We start from the raw sequence: 27,372 nt of genomic DNA, 5'->3' as shown, positions 1-27,372 counted from the left end.
AAAAAAAAAATCAAACCCTAATAGTTTTTTTTTTTAAACTTTGAATGATGCCTAAATTTTTTTCAACTAATTTAGATAGTTTGCTAAATTGTTTAACTAAAATGTTAACTTTCTTTTTCCACTTTGTATGTGTAAGTTAACTAAGCATTAATTATGGCAAGTTCTGATTGGCCACTATAACCATGCCCATCTGGATATATAGGCACCCGTCCTAAAGGTGCTAGAGATGGGGCTTGGAGGTATGCCTATGAGGAGCCGGATCCTGGGACAATTATTTGCATAAAGTGTGAAAAAATACTTCATGGAGGCATCAACCACCTCAAATACCACCTTGCAGGCATAGCATGATGCTAGAGAATGCATTGGGACCAATCCTGAAATAAAAAGACAAATGAATGCCCTACTTGCAGTTGAGGAAGACAAGAAATTGCAAAGGGAGAGAGAAAAGCTAGCCATGAGATCAGCCATAGCTAAATCTCAAGGTGCTCCAATTGACATTGAAGAAGAAGAAAAAGCACTTGAGGGCATAGTGGGCTCTCAGCGTGGCCCACATATCCACAAACCCACCACCACCTCATCCATCCCTTTTGCTTCCTCTAGTAGAGTACATGGGGCTTGCAGGGGCACTGTCGCATCACAATCAGGGTCTATAGGTGATTATTTTGTGCCCAGGAACACACCTGGAGCACAACCATCATTAGAGGCCACTGGATGGAATAGAGAGGCACATGAGAAAATCGACATTGCAGCAGCTGATTTTGGTACTTCAACAACATTCCATTCAATGTGGCAGACAATCCTTATTGGCTGAATTTGGTGACCGCAATGATAGTTGCAGGAAAGGTGTACAAGGCCCCTTCTCGGAAGGATTTGAGTGGGAAGTTAGTAAATTACTAAATAGTCCACTTGATTTCATTTTTAATTGTTTTTAGATTTCTTGTTTATTAAATCAAAATTGTGTACAAATACCTAATTTCACTTTGTTCTTGTAGGTTGCTCACAAATGCAATTGCTAGGGCAAAAGAAGTGGTGGACAAAATATGGCTGCACCATTCTTTCTAATGGGTGGACAGATGGCAAGAACCGCACCAGCATTAATTTTTTAGTTGCTTGCAAGGACAATGTAGTGTTCTTGAAATCGGTTGATGCCTCTAGTAAGGTGAAAAATGCAAAAACATTGCTTGGAATGTTGGAGCACATTGTCATGGAGGTGGGAGTACAGAATGTGGTGCAAATCATCACAGATAATCCAGCAGCATATGTGGCAGCAGGTAGAATCCTTTTGAATTATCACCTTTAGCAATATTTTCATTTGTTGTGACTTTGTTTTTCTTGGTTGCATCTTTCTTAAGAATAAATTCTTCTTTTGCGGGTAGAATCCTCCAAGAGAGGCACCCCACTCTTTTTTGGACACCTTGTGCAGCACATGTCCTTGACCTTCTTTTGGAGGACATAGGGAAACTTGAGTGGGTGACTCCAGTTGCGGAAGATGCAAGGAGGATCATGAAATATATTTACAATCACCCTTGGGTTTTACATTTGATGAGAGAGCACACCCAAGGGAAAAATTTGGTGAGAGTTGGTGTCACAAGGTTTGCAACGATTTTCTTGACATTGCAAAGCATTCTTGCTACATTGAATTCTTTGAAACAAATGTTTGTGAGTGAAGCATGGCTAAACTCACCTTATTCAAAGAAAGCTGAAGGAGAGGTTGTCGCATGCATAGTCTTCGACAGCCAATTTGCACAAAGGGCTGCAGAGATTGTGAAGGTAACTTCAAATCTTTAATTTTTAATTATTCTTGATTCGAATCTCTCATTACTAATTTGTAACTTCATTAATTAATCTTTTTGTAATTTGTATTTTTCAATTGTAGGTGTCAAAGCCCTTGGTTAGAGTTCTCCGCTTGATGGATGGGGATAAAACCCCAATGGGGTATATTTATGAGGCCATGGATAGGGCCAAGGAGCCTATCAAAAATTACAACAAGGGGGATAGACTCATATTTGATCCCATTTGGGAGATTATTGATGAGAGGTGGAACAATCAGCTCCACCAACCCATTCATGCAGCAGGGTACTTCCTCAACCCTCGTTTTAAGTTTGGGGGTTCTTACTCAGATCCTAATGGAGAGGTCATGGAGGGCCTAACTACATGTATTCAGAGGATGGTACCCGATGTTGAGGAATGAGTATTGCTAATTAAAAGAAGATTTGATAACTAAGATCAAGATTATCGTTGTTTAAGAGGGAGTGTGATATCACCATATTATCAAATAATAATAATTTATATCATCAATTATTTAAATGAACCTTTTAGGATTATCAGATTCATAAACATTAGTAAACACAGTGGCAGACCAGATTTGAGGCATGTCAGATCTGTCTGCCTATGCATCAAATACATAGACCACATATAAATTAAAAGACAGCGATCTATCATTCTAAATAAACACATACAACAGATATAGGATTATCAGATTCATAAACATTAGTAAACACAGTGGCAGACCAGATTTGAGGCATGTCAGATCTGTCTGCCTATGCATCAAATACATAGACCACATATAAATTAAAAGACAGCGATCTATCATTCTAAATAAACACATACAACAGATCTATTAATACCTACAAGTGGCAAATCAGCAAAGGAAAGGTAATCGATCTGGCCCCCTCCTTGGAACACAGGTCGGTGAATATACAAGCAGAGTGTCTGTGTGGTATCAGTAAAGGCTAAAGGCCACAATCTCACATTATCGCCAAGACGATATGTCTAAACCTATTATTAAACCTTAAAAGGGCGAGGTCTCACCTAACTAAAGCAAATTATATGTTAAGATGTGTGATTAGTTCACAATGGGAAAAACACGATCTGTTAATGAAGGGTTACAACTCTCAACGAAAGGGCAGAATGAAAATATATAATGCAGATCAAATTCATTCAAACAAGTAGTAGAATTTATATTTTTGGATCCTCTCTGAACCTATCCTTTTCAAAGCAGATTACTAACCAGCATTACTGGTGCAAGCATCACGTCGCTAATCTGAGATAGCATATATCACTTCTGGAAATAATATACTAGTAACATATTAACGTTGACAAATCAGAAATCGCAGCCACTGCTAAAAGCAATATTATTGGTTGCATATTCTTCTTGTTCATATCAGATATAGCACAGTTATAGTGTCAGTATAAGTGATAGAAAACATCAAATACCAAACCTGTCTCTTTATAATACATTAGTCATTGCTGTTAAAATATTGATATCCATAAGTATAACATTTGGATATACTAAATAATTTATATCAGAAATAACAGTTGATAATTTGAATTATATCCATTACTGAATCCATGTGCAAGTATTTGATAGAGCAAGTTCTAGGGCAGATCTGAAAGGGGACATCACAAGTGCATTATCAAGGAGTTGTTGAGCAAGATACCATGGGGAATATATCTTCGGGCGATGAAAGCCACTTTGCTAAGGTGTTAGTAAAGGGGGACAATCATGTCTTGAGATATGAAAAGATGGACATCCATGAAGGTACTAGTCAAGTTGAGCAAAATGAGAAGAATCCATCTATATTTCAAGGTCATGAACTTGAACAAATTATGCATGAGAGAACTACCAGAGAACCTGATGAAGACCTTTTCACAAGCATGACAGAGAAGTTGGTGAACAGCATGATGAAGCAAATAGTGCAGCCATGTTTTCACTTGGATCACAAGAAGAAATTCATTCCACTCAACATGAACTTGTGGTTGAAGAAGCAGCCAATAAAGGCACAGCAGGTGAGAAGAGCTCAAACTTTGTCATATCAAGGGGATGTCCTATAAGACATCTAGCTTGGTTGGAATCTAGCAAGATGTCAAAGGCCACACTTGTTCCTGAACATGAAGATACAGTTGAGAGTGAGACCAAAGATGCATTGGCAAAAGAGCAGGAACAATCTTGGTTCATTGATCAACTTTGGAGCAGCAGTACATATAACCCATTAGAGATGGCAAGTGCATTTACTCATTTCTTCCAAAAAGTGATGCACCAAGCTATGGTACAATTATTTGCGCTTCAACAGGTTTTAGCTGCTTGTGGTCATGTAACACACTCTACCTTGTTGAAGAAAGGTAGTTTACTTTGGAATACCAGTAAATGGTTTCATTTGAAGAAGTTTACATTGTTGGTTAGTCTAGGTTAGGTCAGTTTCCCTTTCCAATAAGTGCAGTTGCACAAAGTTGAGTAGTGTTTTGTTTTAGTCAGTTGCGTCATCCTTTTTGTTCTTAGTATCTTTTGTTGCTAGACTCTGTAGCCCAATGGATGATAAAGGCACTAGGTTAGGTTAGTTTCCCTTTCCAATAAGTGCAGTTGCACAAAGTTGAGTCGTGTTTTGTTTTAGTCAGTTGCGTCATCCTTTTTATTCTCCATATCTTTTTCTATTTGACTCTGTAGCCCAATGGATGATAAAGGCACTTAGAGTTCTAGATTCTACCCCCTTCAATCTTTCCAACAATCAAAGGAAGTTCGCCAGTCAGAGCCAATGTTATCCCCAATTTGGAAAATTTGGGGTAATCCCTACAAATTTGGTCTATTTTGTAGTTTATATGCTCTAATACATGCCTCTCGAGGTAATTTGTGTCACTTCCCATGTGTGATTTTCTATCTTGCAACCTTCATTTGAAGTTTCTTGGTCTTTTGTGTGTCTTGTAAATTCTAAGTGCCTAGGGGAAATTTAGGTTTATAAACCCGAATTACACCATTTCCAATGCAAATCGGGTTTACAAACCCGAATTGCACCTCCTTGCTTTTCCCCGTGCGTTCAACCATGGTGGAGTTCGGGTTCGTAAACCCGAACTCCATCAAACTTTGGTACAGTTCGGGTTCACCAACCCGCACTCCACCTCCCATGCCATCTTGCCTTTCCTTGTGTGGGCGGTGCATGGCGGGGCCCTAGGCCCACCATGTGCCGAAAGCCATGGCTTGGTGCATGTCGAGTCTACAACCCCGCCACGCACCTTGCAATCCTTTGTTGCCATAACCAAAGTGTATGGCAAGTTTACAAACCCACCTTACACCATCTATTGTTTCCATCATGCATGGCACGTTTACAAACCCGCCTTACACCTTATATTGAATTTCTTCCCTTCTCAAGTATATGGCAGGTTTGTAAACCCGCCTTACACTATAGTTTACTTTTTAAGGTGTAGAGCAGACTTATAAGTCCAACCTACACCTAGTTTTGATTTTCACGGTCCGACATACACCTCTTTTTAGACTTTCCTAAGGTGAAATTCGAGGCTATGAACCCGAACTACACCTGAGAACCACACTTTGCCAAAAAGTGTGATTTGAGTCTACGAATCCGAATTACACCAAATGCAAACATAAATCGGGGTCATAGACCCGATTTACACTTGATCTACCATGATACAATGGGGGTTTTGGAAACCCTAATGGCACCAAATGCAACACATACATGATCCTGCTCAATTCAAATGGTCAAGATGGTTGGTGATTGTTCTTCTCAAGTATTGATAATTACTCCACGCTACAGTGCCATCCTTGTACACATGACAGAACCATCTCTGGGGAAAAAGACAATGAAGTTCAAGAAGCAAGACTCCAATCCAATCTTCCCACCATCCTCAATGATGTCAAACATTGTGAACACCAAATGACTTTGAAATACGGGCTACCTGACAACAATATAAAGATTTTCTGAAGAAGGATGATCATAATAAAGATGTAACTCCAGACACTTGGACATTTTTATGCATCTCTAGTGTAGTGGCATTTTGTAATCTCAATCGACACCTCAAGTGTCATTCTATGTATGCACTTGTACACATGTAAGAGTGCACGTGCGCTAAGTCAAATAGGTCACTACTTTTGACTTAGTCACAAATTAGTTGTATTTTTCCTAGTTTCATGTTGCACCCCTCCTCTATATATATGAGGGTGTTCATTGCAATAGTAATCTTTTTTTGTATCTTTTGGGCAATGCATCAAAACTCTGCCGATTTGGGAAGCACACTAAAACTTTGTTTTTGATGTAAATCAAATTGCAATCAATAAAAATGACAAGTTGCTTTCAATCTTTGTGTTGGAACAAGTTGTAATGTGACGATATTATTCGGAGTTGATTGTGAGTATTGTAGTGTTATTTGAAAGAGATTTAAACCCAATCTTGTAGTCTTTGAGCTGCTTATTGTGTTTAGAATTAATATTATATTGTCAAACTTGATCTTGTAGTCTTTGTGCTACTTATCACATTTGAAGCTAATGTTTCATGCTCAAGCAAAAAAATACTTTCTATGTGTGTGCATTTAAAGTGAAGTGTATGTTGAAGCCTTTGAGCTACACATATTTCATCCTTGTTTCTAAAGCTTTATAGGAAGTCATGGAAAGTCTTTGAGCTTTCATGAGCTTCTTCGTTAATTTTGCTTGGTTGTACTTGAAAGTTTATTGTAAGAAAGAGTCATCTATTTGTAAAGGTTGATAGGATAGTGATAAAAAGAAGACTTGATCTTTATTATTACTTTCCCGTCCCAAAGTTATTTTCAAAAAAAGGGAGCAACGAGAGGCTTTGTACTCTTATGGACACTTTGCTTCCAGTTAGTATAGATTTTTGAGTTACTGCAAATAAGGATTGTCTTTAGTCTTAGAAAAATAAATCCATTCTAGATAGACAATTGGGTAAATACTTACTCTGAAAAAAGAGAGTAGAGTAATTGTTTCATCCTGGATTAGTGTAAAGTTAGCAGGTAGAATAATATTAAATCAGTTTGCAGTAGAAAGGGGGAGCATTCCCTTACAAGTAGGAGGGACCGTATCTTGCCTTCTAAGAGATATTGTCTCACATACTGTGGTGAAACCCACATTTTGTAAACTTCCCCGAGTTTACAAAATTTTCACCCAACACCTCCTTACGTGATAGCTGATTTTTCACACTCATGTTAGTTCCTAAAACACAATCAACCTATTCCCGAGAAAAAAATTTGCAACTATTAACATTTACTTACTGCTCAATGCTCTATTGTTACATCTCATCTTTTATTTGCATTAATAAAATGACTAAGACTGGTTATTTGATTTTGGGAAAAGTGTTTTAAGTGCACAAAATTGAAATGAATTAGAAAGGAAATTGAAAATTGAAAGGAAATGTAATTTGTCTATGGTTTTATTGACTTATAAAATGCATACGTTATAATTTTCTGTCTTGAGCTGCTTTTGGCACCTTAAGAAACATTCATTTTCTTATCATTTTGCCATGTCCAATTTATTCTTGGGTGAACAGACAAATGCGTGAAATATTGTGGCAGCAAATTCATAAAGGAGTGCAGAGCTTCATTATTTTAAATTGCCAAAATATGTAATGTCCCCAATTTCTAGGACGTCATCTAGATGCATAGTTTCACCTGTTAGCCACCTCTACAAGTGAATTCAATGATTAGGAGGTGATGGAGAGTGCAAGGAGGTTCTATACTTAGCCGATTTTGGCCTTAGACACTCTATTTACAGTGCACTTTATAATAAAATATTAGTTACTTTTTTTAAAATAGAAAAAATGATTTATTAAAAAGTAACTTTATAAAAGTCATATGCCTTGCACGGTTCCCTAGGCATTTCATAATTTAAAATTTAAAAAAATGGCCCCATGGTATGATGACTTGACCTCAAGGCCAAGCGCTTAAGTGAAAAGAAGATTCCAAGGAATCTTGGCATCTTCCTTTAGAGTTGGCGTGGGGTTTGGAGGAAGATAAAACTTGGCCTAAGATTTCATTGTTGCATGCTTTGATTCATTTTTTTTTAGATTACAACTCTTTCTGCAGGTCTGCAATGGCAAAGGCAGATTGGAGAGCAGTTGGAGTCGGAAACCTCCATCATTTTGGTGACAAGACATAGCCCCTATCACCAATTCAGCATTTGGGCACACAAGGAACTTCATTCCAGGCCATTCGGGGCCAAAAATCAGAAGTTTACAGATGTTGGCAGCAACTACAGAGCTTATATTTCAGGTCTGAGCAAATTTGGAAGTTCTTATCAGCGATTTAGACATTATTCCAGCAGATCGTACTATTCCTAGCTGAGCCATACAACATATCTTACCTGGAGTTTGTAGAAAATAATTGCAAGGGTTATAACTCAGCCAATTGCACTAAAATTCATTGTTGGCAATTAGGATCAGCAAATTAGAGGTTATTTTGAAGAAATAAGATCATATGTGATCAGCACATTCAATAATATAGGGAAATTTTTCATTCCCAGAGGGCCACACCTGGCAAGGAGTTAGAATTCCATCTACGTCTGCACAATCCTCCATCAATTGTTTTTAGTAATTCATTCTAGGGTCAATAAAGTCAGTTGGATTTGTTATCACATTCAGGAAGCTCCTACTTCAGCATATATTGAATTTCAGTTAAATAAGAAGGCTCAACCAGGCAGGCTCAAGACACCTGGTATGCAAATTTGCACTCTAAGTGAAATAAATTGTTATTCCTTGACATATTGTATTGATGTAATAAGAATCAGTAATCTGATTTCAATTTCAGTATTAGTTTAGTTTCTATTTGCCATTTGCTTTCATTGTGCATCACTCAAACCCCTCATAAACGCATTAAAACCAAAAAACCTAATTCAAACCTAAAACTACTATTCGCTGGTCAAAGAATTCAGTCAAGCAAAACCAATCAGTGTTCCTTACCCTTGTTAGCCATATTGAGATCCATAGTAGAAAAGCAAAATTATAGTACTCATTATTCCATTCCTTCTTCAGCTATGGTAGAGTCGACTCAATCATTAAGTTCTGCAATAATGTAACTCATACCCTTGTCACATTAATGTTTCTTTGATGGTCGAAAAGGACTTGGGTGAACAATCCTAGGGGAAACCAAAGTACTCCTTCCATTATCTATACCAAAGAAACAAAAATCTCCCAAAAAGTCACAATTATAACTGATTTTTCATGAATCTGTCCTGCAGACTATTTTTTCCCCAAAAAAATTTCCATCTTTTTAAAAAATTAACTGCAATTTACAACAACCTTTTTGCATTTAAATCACATAAAAATTACATTAAATTGCATCTGAAACCTTAATCAATCTTCCGTAAACTTGTGAAACCCTTGAAACCTTGGCAATAGAGATATATTTTAAGAATAACACAATTTTGCGATATTTTTAGGGCACAACTACAAACAAGAGCTTGTCGGTTAATGCATAGAAAGGAACAACTAGTTGCGAATTTGTAGGGAGTCGGGAAGCAGTGCATTTGAGTCAAGGACAAGCAATGTTTTGTTGAAACACTGCTGCAAATACATTCTATAACTTTAGACCATATGAACAGTAATTACAGAAAATTCAACCAGCACATACAAATAGATGAATATATTGTTAAATAAAATTTTCAATGTGAGCATCAAGGATCTTTCAATTTAAATTAACAAGATAAAAAACATTAAATCTATATTATTTTGGTTGGGCTTCTATCCAAAGAGACAGTAGTTCAACGTTATGACAAGTGCTTGGTCTATATTTCGAGGTTATATCTCTGTTCATTGTTCATACTTCAGAATAGTTTAATTTTATTTATATTCAGATGTTAGGATTTTCGTCAATACCGTCAATATGTTGTCACACATAGTTGAATTTTGTGTCTACTTCTTATCTGCATCGAATCTTAGATAAAATTTTCGATGTGTTATTTTGAAGATTGGTTGGTTATTTGGTCCAGACATATTTGGTGGTCTATCTTTTCCTACGGTGATATCCTTGGCTAAATGGTTTGAATTTAATACTAATTTAGGTTGTCTATCATATCATTGCATTGCTGGATGAATATGACAATGCTACAGTTTTATTTTTTTATATAGTCTCATTACTAGAAGTGAAGAAGTAATGTTGTGTGTAGATCATCTTTTGTCTTCATAAAATTTTATAGTTCTCTCAAGTTGTAGTACAAAAACCCTTTGCTGCATAAAAACATCAGCCTGATGTTTATATGTAACCCAATATTCCACCAAGATCTCCAATATTTGTGACATCAAAATCATGGTCATTGTGATTTTGTATGCTTATTGTGATATTAGACATAGCTATCCTAAAACATGTTTTATGTCTATCTTCTACTTCTACTTTATATGAGTTGGTACTTTGACTTAATTTGAAGGTTTGGTTTGGTAGCAAAGCCTTTCAATGTGACTTGGTTTTGTACCTTGAATCTTTGAAAATGCATAATTTATGCACATTTGACTCAACGTGTTATAAGAAATGGTTTCTCCTTTATCAATTGATTAGATTTTCAATGGGATGATATATTCTTTTAAGTTTCCTACTTGAAAATTTCTCAGCGATTAAATGTTTTTTCTTTTATCCCACTAGAATGCAAACATGTTTATTCTAGTTGTTTTGGCATCTTATTAATTTTTCAAAGTTTTCAGAGTTTGTAATGATATTGCAATCTCTATAATTAAACATTCTTTTAATATTAATGATTATTTGGAATACACTGTTGTTAGTAACATTTTACCATCCACTCACATCATACAACAAGACTAGAGGTCTACTCGCATATCATTCAACTGTTTTATTGTTAACTTAGCAATAACTTATCAAGTACATACAAAATCTACCAAAAAATCATTTAGCAGCAAAGCTTACATGGTACACTACATTCTGCTATTTTAGACAAACCTTTCATTTGGACAATTCATGGGCCAAAATCTCTATCTTACACAATTCATGCACTCTATTTTATTTGCTCTCTATATCTTTGTATGTAGTATCCCAGTTATTTTATTTTTTTTTTAGGCCAATAATAATCATCCACAAACAGATAACCCATTAAGGTTAGAAAGCATAAACTGAAAACTTGCTGGAAAATGCAACCCTTCCACTTTATGGTCACCAAGTGCCCAATGTGGGAAGGTGAGAGCATATGGTGTTGAGGGGATCGTTAGCTTCAAATAACTGGAAACAATACAATGCTTGGGCGGCAAGCCAGCCCCTTCCGCTTACCCAGCGGGAATGCAAGAAACTTGGTGGTGAACCAGCCAAGAGAAACATACAAAGGCACAAATCACTCAACTGCGATATTTCAGCGAGAGGACTGAAATTACAAAACAATCTCAACTCAACCGCTTATGCAGCAAGAACCATTACACTCAGACATCACTCGACCACTTATGCAGTGGGAGGACTGAATTACAATTTACTTAAAAATAGACGGCAAGCCAGCCTCTTCCACCTTTCAGCAGGGTGAGAGTTACAAGCCAGAATTGGTTAGTAGTACTACTACTTAACCTTACAATAATCAAGATAATGTGAGAAGAGAGTAATGCTAAATATCCAAATAAGAACATGAAATTTCTACTAACATCAAAATCTGCACGCTGGAATTGCAAAACCAGCAGCCTATGAATTCACTAAAACGCTCATAACTCTCTCATTACTCACCCAATTCACCCAAAATCTGTTCTAAACAATTGCTATACCCGCTACAATGAAAACAAACCTAAGGAAAACCATTGAAACACCCATATTTATTTTGCATACTTCCCAATGCATTCACAACACCCAACGCCTAACCTAGGAAAGTTCGATTTTCAATATAGAAATCCACACTCAAAATAAAATGCTAAAAACTTACAATATGCATCGCCAATGGTAGGAAGGAAGGATGAGCCGGTACCCAGACTGATGGAATCGCCTGGCCAAGTGGTGTGAACAAAATACACTTTCAGCAATCCCACGACCAGCAACCAAAAAACACTCCAATCTCAAATAAAACACTCCACAATCTACAACTCACTCACCAACAGCACTGGGAATACATGGGCACAGCTAGGTACTATCTTGCAAGTACGAAACTGAGACTTAGCTAGGAAGCCACACTTCGAAGCTCAAATTTTCAATCGCCAATTCGGTAGCATAACAATGCAAATTCATGTGATACCAAATGAGAGGCCAAGCACCTATATTTATAGATTTTTCCCTCTGAAATTCAAATGCAATTGGCGCCCAAAACCATTGAAATTCAATTTCATTTCATGTCATAGCATCCCCTAGACATGGTGTTAATTTTCCCAAATTCCCTAGGCAAAGTTCGAACTTTTTCCTAGGTGACAACTTTGCGATATAAAATAATAAAAACATGAAATATTTCATCTTTCTCAACGCCACCTTTTTTAATGCCATTGACTTAGGAAAATAACAATATTGCTGGCAGATATATATTTTTCCTAAGTTGCCCCATAACACAATTAATCAGTAATTAAAATAGTTAAATATTAAACCTTAGGATAAGGAATTAATATTTAATTAAATAACCTATAACTCCAATACTAATTAATACCAAAATCAAGGATGAAGTTGTGCAATGAAGACCACTGAACTATGCTAAGTCAGGACCCTGTCCGAGACTGCTAAAAATAGAAATGCTCAACACAGCCACTTACTAAAAATAGTAAGTCAAGGAATACTGCTCCAAAAAACATAATCTTCGCTCCCACAGAAAGAGCTTGAAAAGATCAATAGAACTGCATCAACCAAACAACCAAACCCTAACTTACTAAAAATAGTAAGTTCTGACTTCACCAAAGAATCAAATGCATGTTATGCCACCCTGGAGTTCATGGAAAACCCAAAAGGAAACCATAAGCAGAACTGAAGAATTCCCTCCTAACAAACCCTAAAAAGCTCGTGCAGAACTCCACAAAGGTTGGAAACCCTAATTCTCTCTTCCAAAAAGCCTACGTGTCTCCAAAATAGGCCAATGGACCACTGAACTAATCACTGCGGAGAAGGGGACACTACAAAAAATGGTTTCTCCTTTATCAATTGATTAGATTTTCATTGGGATGATATATTCTTTTAAGTTTCCTACTTGAAAATTTCTCAGCGATTAAATGTTTTTTCTTTTATCCCACTAGAATGCAAACATGTTTATTCTAGTTGTTTGGACATCTTATTAATTTTTCAAAGTTTTCAGAGTTTGTAATGATATTGCAATCTCTATAATTAAACATTCTTTTAATATTAATGATTATTTGGAATATACCGTTGTTAGTAACATTTTACCATCCACTCACATCATACAACAAGACTAGAGGTCTACTCGCATATCATTCAACTGTTCTATTGTTAACTTAGCAATAACTTATCAAGTACAAACAGAATCTACCAAAAAATCATTTAGTAGCAAAGCTTACATGGTACACTGCATTCTGCTATTTTAGACAAACCTTTCATTTGGACAATTCATGGGCCAAAATCTCTATCTTACACAATTCATGCACTCTATTTTATTTGCTCTCTATATCTTTGTACTACGGAAATGCCTTTAAAATTCAAAATCAAACAGTTTCTTTTCCTTTTTGATGTTTTTTTAAATCTCTTTTATTCGTTTAAATCCCGATTATTTAAAAAATCTTATATTTTTAGTTTGCTGATTTTTTTCCCAAAAGATTTTTGCTTCTATTATCTGTACTATCATCCAAGGTCAATAGTCCTCCATAAATAGAGAGAAATTTGACAATTGATATCGACCCTTTTTATCTCAACTGGGAAATTAACAAATAACAAGTAATCAAATGTTTACGCTGGGAGCAAGTATGAGAGATCCGAGGTGCTATGGTGGCTGATTGCGGATGGAGTGGAGGTGAGGTTGATGAGGGGCCAGAAGATAGGCATCCAAGGAATTTGAATCCACTTGAAGACTAAATGTCCAGGAATTGGATAGAAGGCCTTCAGAAATTCAAGAAACCAACAATAAACTATAAATTATCTCTCCTAAAGATCTTAAGTATCTCCTATGGTGCACAGTTTTCAATAAAAAAAATTACTGATAAGAATTGTATTTTTGTCTATCTTACCACCTCAACGATATTATGAGTGACAATGTCCTCATTGTGTAATGTCAGAGTTTTCTCAACAAGAAATCTCAATACTTAAGTGTGTAACCTACCTTTCTATCATTGGCAACTAAATTTTAAACATACACTGAAAATTTTATTCTATTTACTACCACCAAATGTGAATTATTCTATCAATTAACACCTTGAAATTAGGAGAATTTTGGCATTGGCAGTTATTTTTCATCTTTCAGGTTGATATAAGCTCTATATCAGTTGGAAAGCTGCATCCTTTGAGATCATGAGATTTGTAGTGAGCACAACTTCCCTTTGTTGCTCTAGATACAACCAGAAGGTTATGTAAATAGCAACAGGGAGCTTTCTGCTGAAACTAAACCTTATTATTGTAGATGTCAGAATTCTCAGCTATCATCTGGATTCTGATTCAATCCAGAAATATATTTATTTTCCTCCAAGTCCTGAGATAAACATGTTGAACATACCACAAGACTTGGGGGTGGGGAAGGGGGACAGTGTGTGAATCAGTCCGAACCTTAAAATTAATTTATCTTTAAGCTCTTGAACCTCAAACCACAATTATCTTATCTCTGCAATCATGAAACCACAAAACACAATAAACAAGAGAACACCAAATTTACGTGGAAAACCCTAAGCAGGGAAAAACCACGGTGACAATCACACTCACAATATGAATAATTGATTACAATGTTTTAGGCTCAAGGCCAAGGTAGCTCAATATGTAAGTGTTGAAACCACAAGGTCTTTGCTATTATGAAATATGACCTCAACTAAAAAAAAGTTCAGTTAATACAAAAACCCATTCTGATGTGAAGCTTTAAAATGCAAAATTGGATAACATTTCATATTTTTTGTTTCAAGGGATGGTTTATGTTATTTCCTAGTGATTGCGTTTTCTTATTTGCCTGACAGAATGGAATTACAATAATGTAGGAATGCTTTCAGATTGAAAAAAGCTAATGAAAAGATTTACCACTTCATAGTCATATGGGATTGGACATTATGCTATCAATTAAACTAGGGTTGCAAAATCAAGGAGATTCACCACAAATTGTAAAGTGAATAGCTCCCATTGTAATTCATTTCTCTGCAGTTAAGTGGCTCATGAATTTTCCAAATAAGCAATTGACTGTTCAACTATCTGTCAGTTGATGAGGAAAGTCAAAATGCATCTCATGCAACAAAACCTAAAGTGAAATAGTGTTAACATGTTCACATGTATGCATCGTTGCATTTAATTATAAAATCAGTGTACTGAGGAAATCATGGTTGTATACGTTATATGAGAATTTATTACAGTTCAAGCTAAACATGTTATGGTATAGATTTCACTACGTAAATTTACATATGATAGTGCTTAGTGTTGACATAGTTCATAAAAATATTATCCATATGATTGTGCTTAGTGTTGAAATAGTTTATAAAAATGTTATGCATATGAATGTGCTTAGTGTTGACATAGTTCATACAAATGTTATCCATTTCAAACATAAACCAGGTTGCATTTATGAGAGGTTAGAGATGAGTTCTGTATGTGATTTTTTAAATCAATGAAACATAATCAGCTTACATAATATTGTAGGGAATGTGCATGCTGTGACTAAATAGGCTGAACCCATATAAATGTAACCATAGTCATTAATGTGTTAAGTTCAGTTTCATTTCAATGTTCTTGTGTTGAAATTTTTCCTTTTACGTAGCAACTCAGAAAGCATTTCATAACTGACATAAAGGGGAAAATTAAAGAAAAAGAAAAAGAAATTTTGAACGGAAACTGTATGGAGCAATCTCTGAGTTTTTAATCATCCAGGAATCAGGGTCCCAGAAAATACACTTCAGCTAACATACAGCTAGCATGCATAAAATAAGACCCACATGAATTGCACTCCCATATGTTTTACAGCTGATTGAAGACCATCCACAAATGGATTGTTTAGTAGAAGTAGAGAATTCAAATATGCACACTAATCTAAAATTAAATCTAGCTAAAAAAGCACGAAGGTTGATTTCAAGTACCTGAAATGCAACACCAATGCACTCTCCATTTTCATTAAAAGCAGGACCACCACTGTTTCCTGCATCCCCAGGATAAATAATCAAGAAGTTCCATAATACCTAACTGAAAGAATACTAGACTATGAAAAATGTTGAGAGCTAATAATATTCAATAACATGGAAATAGAGTAAATTCCATAGTCATGTTAGTTCAACTTCATATACACTGAATATTTGGATATATCTATGAATTTGAAAGCTTTCACAATCATAATCAAACATAAAGAAATGAGCTCTACCAGAATTTATTGCAGCATCAATTTGGATACCCAATAGATCCGCAGCTCCATGTGCATATGATGTCACCTAAGTTTAGTAAAAGAAACACAAAATCTTAACAAAAATCAATTTTTGAAGTCTGCAAACACAAATATAGATCCAAATGTACAGTCTAAAGATACACGTTCTATGGAAATAACTGAAAGGATTTGATAATGTAATGTCCCCTACCTGATCTATTTAAATATACTAAAATTGATAGATTTTCTTCAATAAGTTATTAACAAGTGCTTGTCTATTTTCCTCATTAGCTGATTAATTTCATTATTCATAGTTCTTAATATAGATATCAAACCCTACTACTACTTCAGTTTTAAGGGAGAAGGGTTTACATATGTTACCAAAGCGCTTATAGACCAACTACAATAGGTTCCCTCAAAGTTTACAGATCCAAGCCCTTACCTATCTTGGGTCTATACCCTCAAGGCTTATTGGTCGCTGATCGCCACCCTATCTTGGGACTTAACCTATTGTTTGGATTTAGACTGCCCCTCTTTGGAACATCTCAATCCCATCTTCTTAAATACGGAAAGTAATAACATGATTTAGACTATAAGTATATATATTTCTTATGTATTATGAATACGTATATGAAATTAAGTATGACTATCATACATATTGCAGTCCATATTAGTATTACTATTAATTCTGCATAAGAACATTATTGGGCTTCATATATTTAATATTAAGGATACTTATTAAACACATCCCCATGCATACCACCAAGAACAAGGATGTTACTGCCTGTAACTTAATAACAGTTCTGATCTGATCTGATCCATGGTGCTCTTACTAGATGCTTTTGATTCCTTTCCTTTATATCTCTCAATGTGAGGGAGAGGTCACACCTCTTCATCATGTATGCCCTTTGGCAAGAGACACACCCTTTCACCATTCCCTTTGATAGAGTGCAACTCTTCATTATTTCTGCCCTTTGAAAGGGACACAACCTCTCATAATCAGATCTGCACTTATCATTTAAATGAGATCTGCACTTCTCATTTCCAAATTATTCCCCCTCTCAAATGAGGTTCTCTTCTCCCTTTTATATCTCATTGTTGAGGGAGTCACAACCTTTCCTTTCATTTCTTTTGACTTTTCATTAACTTAATTAATTTTTAATTAATCATATTTAATTATATTTAATTATTTTATTTTATATTTTAATTTAATTTTATTATTATCATTTATTATTGAATTTTATTTCAAAGTGGGGACATTACAGATAATTTTCACTGATCATTGTCCTTTAGAATATTTCATTTTCTATATAATGTGATGATGCTTGGCCAAAATGTCAAACCAGGTAAAACATACGAGGAATTTGAGATAGGATGCTCTGAAACCTAGCTGTCCTGTGAAGGTCGATCTTCGCACGAGCCCTAGCCCGAGCGGAGGCGGTCTTCTAAGGCCGTTCCCTCCAACATTTATTGCCCTCTCCCATCGCGCATGAGGTGGTTTATGGGAGATGGGGTTTCTAATCTTCCTCGTCAAGCTTCGTCGGTGGTAAACGAGGAGCAAGGCAAATCCTTCTGCAAGCAATCATGGGAAACCAGGTTGCTCCTGAGGGTGCACATTTCTTGGTCGTGCAATCTTCTGCGAATGGAGAGCAACCAGGAGGAAGCAGAGGAGGTAAGCCATCTTCCAATGCCACTCTCGTCGTTAAGCCTAATTCTAAAATGAACGCAATTTTGTATGAAGAGAGTAATAACCTTAGGGATGTTGCCATTTTTTTGGCAGTTCTAGACTCTAGCAAATGTCCTTCTAGAGGTTTCATGAACAATTAGTTGCAAAATGTGTGGGTTAACAAGCTAGGGTTTCAGTTTAATTTCTACATAATGATTCAAAAGGGTCTTTACATCATTTTTTTCAAGGAGGCAAAAAGCAAGAAAGAGATCCTTAAAAAAGAATTCTGGTCCATGGGTCCATTCATGAGGAAATTCTCGCCCTTTCGTGCCCTAGATGGGTCACGATAAAAAATGTCCCTCCAATTATGTGGAAATGGCTTCCCAAAGCCCTCGAGTCGATTGGCAATGTAGTCAGAATGGATGATACATCCTCTCTTCTTCCGCATATGGATGAAAGATTGCTCGTCTCCATTAAACCTGGTTTGGATATCCCAAATGAGGTTAGGTTTGAATAGGAGGAGGTATATGTATGCCCCATTGAATACTTGGGTGGGATTTAACGCTTGCTTTCTGTGTAAAAAAGAAGGGCATTTTCATAAGAATTGCACGTTGTTGAATAACGATGCTCAAAAACATGTCAGTGCTAAGAAGGCTATACTTCGGGTTAAACCTAACCACCCCATTCTGTACGAAAATAATAATGGTGAATTTGGCTCTTTGAGGCCCTTGAATCCCCCAGATTTTGTTCATGCTCCTAAACCACATCCTACAGTAAATCATATTCAAAAGGGGGATCGGTCTGCTAATAAAAATTTTGTGAAAGAAGGCACATCTCCCAAGGAGACTACTATTTCTAAAATAGATGCCTTGCATGCTGCGGTTAAAGAAACATCTCATGGTGGCTCGGAGCCTACACAAGATCTCTCTTGCAAGAATGCGGTGGTTGATGAGCCCCCGGGCTCGCACCCCAAGCCAAGGACTTTAAATGCCCAATAGATTGTCCTCAACAAACTCAAAAAAATCATAGACACTAAAAAGAGAATTGAATCTCAAACCAATGATTACGAAGTAGTTACGATTACTCCTAGACGTGTCTGTAGCACTAAGGATAACACCTCCCCTAACCCTAGCAAGGAGCATGATATGGATGTTGAGGGGAGGGATTCTGAGCTTTCCATTAAGAAGATAAATCAAAACCTAGTGGATGCTAAGTTCGACTCGATCTAAGGTAGCGAGCCTGATTCTGTGAAACCGGCTTCAGTTTCCCTTAAGCCTAATATTGATTTCTCTCCCTCCCCTAGCACCCTGTTGGTTGAAAATTTTGTACACTTGAGGAAATATACAAAATTGTGTTTTCTACCACAGCGTGTGAGTAAAACTCTCCTAATTAAGGGAAGGCTCCCCCCATCTAACTACAACTTTGAAAATAAAATGGTATGGGACAGCAATCTTTCTTCTTCTTTCAAGAAAGACAATATCTTTTTCTCTTCACAGAAAAGGACAGCGATTTGATATAAACAACAGTAACCACTTTTAAATTGAAATAAGAGAAAAGAAATGAAGTTTCCTGAAAGCTCAAAGACTTTTGACACTTCCTTCGGGACGGGACAGCAATATCAAGCTCAAAGACTTGATTATGTGAAGTTCTATCTACCCTTTTCTATACTAATGCTATCAAGAACAAATTATAACAGCTCAAAGACTAGAATATCTTATTCTTTTCTACTTAAAACAATGGGAAGTAGTATAAGTTCAAAGACTCACAGCTATTTCTCACAAAATCTACTCCTAAATTCTCCTAAGAACAAGTGAAAGCACAAAGACTTGCAGCTTCTCTCAAAAAAATATTTATTTTAATCTATATTAACCACAACTACTTGCAACACAAAGACTGCAAATCAGATGTGATTGAGCTATTTAAGAAACACTTCCAAGAAAGATAATATAGAACACAAACTCAAATATGTAGCACAAAGACTCAGAGCTTGAGCAATTTCCTTCTATTCCTTTCAGTTTTTGAATTTACACATGAAAGCTCAAAGACTTCTTTGCTGTAAATTTGGCAGAGTTTTTTTGCTTGCTTTCCAATAGATAAAAATTACAATAGACCCCCTCAAGTATTTATAGATGAGGAGCCTTGAGAAAAAGGTGGGAGGATCCTAACTAACTTGACAGATTTTCTCAACCACCAAGACTTATTCAATAACTAACTATGACTTATTCCAACTACAGTCCTAATTGAACACAACTTGTAGTTGCTTTACATGTAATTGCAAAAATGCAAGTGATCAGTTAACTTGCAATTACAAAGTTATTTTTTTACATGTAACTTGTCAAAACAAAATTACAAATGCATAACTAAAACTATTCCATGTGTCTAAAGACACGACTCTAACTGCATCATCCTTTGTCTGTGATGTTCTTCATGTCACTTCAGGATGCTAGAACTTGAAGTATTCTAGATTGGTAAAGACATCTTGAACCGGAACGGGAACTTGCATCCTTGTCTTCTTGCTTGGGGTAGTACTATCTTTTTAGGAGGGAAAGGGTTGCCTTCCTCTTTTCATGTCATGACCATCTTTGTCTTGAAAGCATTCTATACTCTCAACCATGAATTGTTGTTGTATCTCTTCTTTGTATCATCCTTCATTCTTGAAATCTCCTTGCAAAATAAGGCCCATGCCTTAATCCATTGATTTGGTAGATCATGTGTGCAAACCGAACTGACAAGGGAAGGGATAAATTGATGCAAAAATGGGCTCACAAGTGAATTTCGGGTTTTGGAAGTTGCATTACATGTGTGGGATAAGCAAGAGTATTAACTTGCAATTGTGGAGAACAAACATGCAACTTCATATGTGTAATCGGTAACTACAAGTTTGCACTTGTAATTGGACCTTTAGAACTCATTTTCGAGTGTTTTTTGAGTGCATTTTGGACCAATTTCGGGTTCTGGATGGTTGACCGCAGGTAAACTTTAAATGGGGAAAATGAATGAAGGTGTGAAATGAGTGGATGAAATGGTATGTACGGATGATGGAAATGAATATGAGTGAAAATGAAAAGATTTTGGGAAGATCATCTTCAAGAAAATGGGGAGAACTTTCGACATGTAATCCGGTTCTAAAAACCCGATTTTGAAAGAATGGGTATTTTTCATCTTTGCAACTTGGAATTTCAACCAAAGATGGTTAAATTCTTTTAACCATAATGGAACAACAATTATTTTCATCCAACTTGCAATCGGGATTTAAAATCCCGAATACAAGTAAAGAGGGAAAATGGGGAAGAACAATGCAATCCACAAATTGCCTTGCAAGGGGAAAATTTCTCTCACAAAACCGATTTTTGGGGCAAAATAATCATATACAAATTTACAAGCAGAAAGGGAAAACAAGAAAATGAAACAAAGAAAGAAAAGAAATCAAACCTTGCTTCAAACTGAAAATGCCTCTTCAAAAAGATGATCAATCTTTGAAAGAAGGAAGGAGAACTCTTATAAAGAAATTAACCGCATTCCAAAACCCTAGCCACGTTTTAACAAAACGCCTTGGGCAGCAAAACGTGGCACCAAATGCAAACTTAATGGCACGAGAAGTGATCAATCCTTCATCAAACCCCAACGCCTTAGCATAATAAGCAAAAATACCTAAAGGAGAGATGAAAACGTGGCCGTGGTTTTGGCAAAAAAAAGTTTTTGCTGTTAAAACCCCATAAAACCAGCGATAATGTCTTCCAAATGGCATGAAGAGAGTTGGAAAATGCATGAAAATAGCAAGGAATCCAAAATGCCTTCCTCCTACTTGAATTTCTCCACAAAAATCGTTGGAAATCTTCAACAAAATCCTCCAATATTGCTGGTCGGGTTTTTAGAAAAGAACAAGTTTAAAATTGCATGCAATGAGGAAAATCAGGTTTTTGAGAGCAAACAACAAGTTTAAAATGTTACTTTTCTCTCAACAAGGCAAAATCGGGTTTTAAAATTGCAATTACAAGTTTAAAATTTCACTTTTTCCATCAACAAGGCAAAATCGGGTTTTAAAAATGCAATTACAAGTTTAAAATTCCCCAATTTGCACTTTATGGAGAAAATCGGGTTTTTTGGGCAAAAATAGCAAGTTTAAAATGTCACTTTATTTCAATTCTAGGCAAAATCGGGTTTTGGAGAGAGATGTGCAAGTTACAAATTACTTGTAAAGGGAAAATAAAATCCCTACAACAAGTTTTAATAATTTGCACATATGTAATAGAGGCTTAAAATCCCTATTACAAGCAAAAGACATTAAAGTAGGGGTTTTAGAAAAGAATTACAAGTTTACTTGTAACTTATCCAAAAAATCCCTATTTAAACTTAAAAAGCCAAAAAGCATCAAGGGGGAAATAAAAAGCAAATTACAAGTTCTTATTTTTCAATAAAGTGCACTTGTAATTAGCCAAAAATTTCCCTACAAAGACCAAAACAATGGAAATCATTAAAACTTGCAATTCAAGAGAAATTTCCCACTTGCAATCAGGGAGAAAAAACCCGAAATTGAAGGAAAGACATAGCAAACGAATCCAGAATACGACGAAATTTGAAACGTGGTTCGAGGATGGACTGAGGATTAAGCCAGTCCAAAGATTAGTCGAAATTATGCCTCAAGAAGCATGCCATAGAGTAAAATTTTCATTTATTCACAAAAATTTCATGTAATGGTCCTTCATTTTTAAAAACAAAAATGAGGACAACACACCCATGACCTGCTCTTTGATAGTGATAGGGAATGTGCTAAGTGCTGAGGCGAGCCTTGAAGGTGGAGGGATTAATCCGAGTTGTGGAGGTGTTTTGAAGGGAGACACTGAGATCAGTGGTTGTGAGGAAGACAAGAGGCTTACTTGGGCCATCATCCCCTATTTAGGGATCCCTGATAAAATTTTACTGGAAGAAGCTATGAAAGTCTACGGCATAAATAAGGCTAAATCTAAATCAAGTAAGAAGAGTAAAGCCAAAACAAAGAAAAAGAAGTTTGACTCTCAAGTACAAGGGGCTGAGCAGGAATTTGAATTCAAAAGGAAGAGATGTCGGCCCAAGGGCTCCGGTGCTACTATGGCACTCAAAAATGAAATCAATAAGCAACTTCCTAAGTGCTATAAAGCATTCAAGATGCCAATGGACACCTCCCCTTAACATTGATGGAGTTAAACTGCGTGTCTTGGAATGTCAGAGGACTAGAATCCCCAAACAGAAAATATATTGTCAAAAGATTTCTAAGGTTGTACAGGAATGTTGATGTGTTATTACTGCAAGAAATCGAAGCTGTCCAATTTGCTCTGGACATCAATTTGAAAAGATTCTATCTTCTTACAATATCTATTATGCCTCAACATGGCTTTTTAGTAACTACCAATGGAATCATATTCAAAAACAGGTCAGGGGCTTTCTGTGGTCAAATGGCAAGGGTAAGAAAAAGATGCATGCTGTAAGATGGAGTTGGTGTACGATGAGCAGATCTAAAGGGGGACTTCGCCTGAAAGATCTGCGGCTCCAAGGTTTGTCACTAACTACTAAATGGATCTTCAAGGCTATGGAAGGAATGGAGCCTTGGAAGATTCTTATCAGGCACAACATAGCCCAATATGTGCCTAAACAGGGGTCAGCCTGGAAGCGCCTTCCTCTAAATGACCTAGTTGCGAGTCACTTTACTATCAAACTTGGCAGTTCAAAGATCTTCAAAACCTTATGGAAGGCCTAGGAAGAAGTGAGGTGCCTCATCTCTGATAATGGTATTATCAGCAAGGACAGTACAATCTGTGGGGAACGCTCAATTTGGAGGAATTTGATATATAATGATAAGCCCCTGGCACTTATACAAGGGTGTTCAGCCAAAAGCTAGGCTGCTAAAGGGATCGGGTACCTTAGTGATAATATTAGAGATGGGCACCTCATTTCTTGGCTAGCACTCAGTGAAAAATTTAAGATCCCCCAAACTCAATGGAGGACTTACACCATGTTGAGCGAGGCCTGCTCTGTTCTTGACCTCCCCAAGGAATATGATATCAATATGATGAGATGCTCTCAGTACACATGGCCCAATGGGGCACCTCTCCCCAAGGTCAAAGCTAAAGATATTTATACTCAGCTTGTTGATAAGGATGAAATCTTTGAGCATATGAATAGGTGTTGGAACACATATCATGATGGAGGGCATCTTTGGAATAGTCCTGCAAAGCCAAAAAAGAAATGTTTTCTGTGGTGTCTCTTGCTGCACAGGCTCCCTATTAACAGTTTAGATGGTGCTCCTAATCTCTTTAAATACTGTAGGGTCCCAAAAACAGTGAATCATATATTTTTTGATTGCCTTTTTGCTAAAGAAGTGTAAAAGATGTTTGGCACGTCTATTAATTGTAATATGCTTAGTTGGGAAAGTGTGACGGGCTATGTGTTGTTTGCCCTCTCGGGTGAATACTTAAAGCAGGAAGTACGTAATGCAAAACAATGCCATAGATATCAGACAAGTATCAAATATGTTATTCTATTCATAATTCGTTGTTGTTTACAAGTTACATTCCGAAGTATATAAAGATGCCGAGGGGGTGCAAGCGCCAATCGTCGCACCGCAACTACCACCCCTCGGTTGCCAACTAACCAACACAATTACAACTTAATTAACTAGTTTTATTTCCGTGTACAATATTGCCGCCAACATCATCCCCCCCAAAAGAAAAGAAGTCGTCTCTGGACGACTTAATACAAAATAGAGATGACATTAAACAGAACTGCTGACGCCAGTCGAGCCCAAAACTTATACACTTGTTGCGTCCTCGCCTGAAAAATCCTTTTCTGCTACCATCCAATGCTCAAGTGCGGATTTCACCATTATTGCTTCTTTTGACATCAAAGTCCTCATGTGCCTAAACCAAACTTGTCTGCAAAACACGCGTTTCAGTCTCAGCCTCCACCAACTGCTACTCAAATGATACTGTCTCCCTAGCCAATTTGTCCTCGATAGCCACCCGCGTTGCCCTCTCGGCATCCAACTCCTGGGTACGCTGAACTAAGTCTCACGCTAGTACTGCCTCCAACCTGGTGGTCAGCTCCTCCCGAGCCCTCTATGCATCCACCAAGGCAACCTCACATCCAGCCGAGACATACTCCAAGTTCCTCTAAGCGCACCATTCCTGCCTGGAGGTGGCCACAACCCGCTGGCACAAAGGCTAGGAGACACCTCAAATCCTCCATCACACTCCCAAAAGGCTAATAACTGAACTAAATAACTCCCTGTTGTCGTACGACTGCGCGGATTCTACAATGCCTTCCCGCAACTCTGTTTGGTCGCACCCTCCAAATCTGTCTCCCTCTACGGCTTATGGCTTCCCGCCAATGCTTAGCGTCAGGCTTCTTTCTCATCGTACGGAACAACCCACACTTACCATGACTTCTTAGATGCCCTTCGCCCAACTCGAAAAAGTGTATTGTAGCTCAAAAAATAAACTGGGGGTCTGGGGTCAACGCCCCCAGCGGGGTCGAGGGGCAACGCCCCAGCGGGGTCCTGGGGCAACGCCCCCACCGCCAACATCCATTTACAACCCTCAAAACCATACGAAAGTCCATGGCGCACAGCATTTCTGTGATATTTTAAGACGCCAAAAACCCTTCTTCTCCACTCTGAATTTCCAATGTCCTGCAAATCATTTTAAATCTGGTCGTCGTCGTTTTTTTTTTTACAACCTCCCCGTACGGTCAACAACAGCACTGACACCTCCAATCGTGCGGCCACCTTCCCGTGCGGTCGACACCCTCCTTACCGTACGGACACACCTCCAGCGCACGGACAACATGCTCAACTGTGCACACCGTACGGTCCTCCTTCCGCACGCCCAACGCAGTTCAACCGTACAGTGACCACTGACGACCAAGCGGCTGCGTTTGTGTTTGTGCGGCTGCGTGGTTGTGCGGCTCCGCGCTGTGCGCTATGGCTATGCGGCTGTGGGCTGCACGTGGAGGCTGCGGGAGTGTGCGGGTTGTGGAAGTGTTCGGCGCAAGTGTGCGAGCGGGGTTTTATTGGCGGTTGGCGGTGACCACCGCACGGTGGCATCCACCGCCAGTGGCCCCACCGCACGGTGGTTCCACCGTACGATGGGCCCACTTTCTTGTTTTTGGTGGTTGGCGGTTGGTGGTGGGCGGTTGGCGGTGTGCGGTGGGCACTGCACGGTGGCATCCACCGCCGATGGCCCCACCGCACGGTGGTTCCACCGTACAGTGGGCCCACTTTCTTCTTTTTTTTACCGTACCGCCTGTCGTACGACCGTACGGTTTTTTTCAAAAAAAATTAATATATTTTTTGACCGTAGAGTCGCCTGTCGTACGACCGTACGGTTTTTTTTTTTTTGTTTTTTTTTTCATTTCCTAATTTAGTTTTCTAGAGAGTCGTCTGCTCGGGTCTCCTGTCTCTGGGATTGCCCTTCATCCTTCTCGGTTTTCCTCGCCCGAGAGTCGCCTGTTGTGGTCCTGTGCCTCTTGAGTTGCCTGCCTAGCCTCTCGAGTCCCCTTCCATCCTCTCGAGTCCCCTGCACGCTTCGCGTGGTAGGGTTTCAATTTGGGCCCGTTGGTGGCCAATCTATTTTCAATGGCCATCCAAAGACCTGGAACCACAAATTCTACAGGAACCACAAATTCTACAGGGACCACGGTCTCCTTCCCGTACATAAGAAGAAGAAGAATAATAAAGATTTTGAAAGTTGCGGCCTTCCACACAAGGTTCCAATCGTTGCCGACACAATTGATCTTCGGATTATCTACATCACCGAGGTTTGGGGCGTCTCCCTTCCAATATTCTATGTATTCTGGCAGGTACGCCTCCTCTGTTACTTGCTCTGGTTCCTCTACTTCGAGCCTATAGCTCTGGAACATTTCATAATCCTCCATTTGCCAATGGAAGAGCCTGTTCAATGACCTTGTCTCATCCTCAGAGCACTCTCCTAGTTTGAGAATCCCTTCGTCGTTGGGCTCCCTGCAGCCCCGTCCTTCGTCCCTCGGGTAGCCTTTCCCTTCACCCTCCGATTCTGAAGATGATGTCAGTTCCTCGTCAACAACCTGGGTCCTCAGATCAATGGTGTACTTCCGCCCCCCTTTCTCCATAGAAAGGGTGTTGTTTTTCCAGTCGTGGTCCACCTTTGCTGTAACCAGCCACCCTCTGCCTAAGATGGCGTCGTACCCCTTCTTCTTGAGTGGGATTACCACAAAATCTAGTATGAAAGGTTGCGTGCCGATGGTGACCAGCTGGGCCATCAGGGTGCCGAGTGGCTTGATGCCATGCTGGTCTGCACCTACCAAGTTGAACGTGGGTGGCCATAGTGTTGGCTTCCCCAGCTTCTTCCACGTATCCTCTGGCAGTACATTCACCCCCGAACCTCCGTCCACGATGGTGTCTTTGAGGATAGCCCCGAGAATTCCCATCTCTACTACAGCAGGATGCCGACCACTATTTAAGGCCAACAACATTGGGTCAGCCGAGGGGCTGACCGGAACTTCCGCCCGTGTGGCACACAAA

The 27,372-nt window shown here is 38.1% G+C and overlaps 1 protein-coding gene across 2 annotated transcripts in view; it reads right to left on the bottom strand.

The window, feature by feature from the left end:
• Nucleotides 1-27,372, bottom strand: part of LOC131077079 (protease Do-like 2, chloroplastic) — a 206,490-nt gene that overhangs the window by 88,587 nt on the left and 90,531 nt on the right. For both annotated transcript variants that reach the window (XM_058014496.2, XM_058014497.2), the window contains exons 9-10: nt 16,175-16,241; nt 15,897-15,955 (exon numbers count right to left, since the gene is read on the bottom strand). In XM_058014496.2, the coding sequence (XP_057870479.2) occupies nt 15,897-15,955; nt 16,175-16,241 (126 nt within the window). The remainder of the gene's footprint in view (nt 1-15,896; nt 15,956-16,174; nt 16,242-27,372) is intronic.

The sequence above is a fragment of the Cryptomeria japonica genome, chromosome 9 (genome assembly GCF_030272615.1).
Source record: "Cryptomeria japonica chromosome 9, Sugi_1.0, whole genome shotgun sequence".
Classification (NCBI taxonomy): Eukaryota; Viridiplantae; Streptophyta; class Pinopsida; order Cupressales; family Cupressaceae; genus Cryptomeria; species Cryptomeria japonica.
The sequence above is the reverse complement of the archived record's forward strand: the minus strand, read 5'-3'. Positions and strand labels throughout refer to the sequence as shown.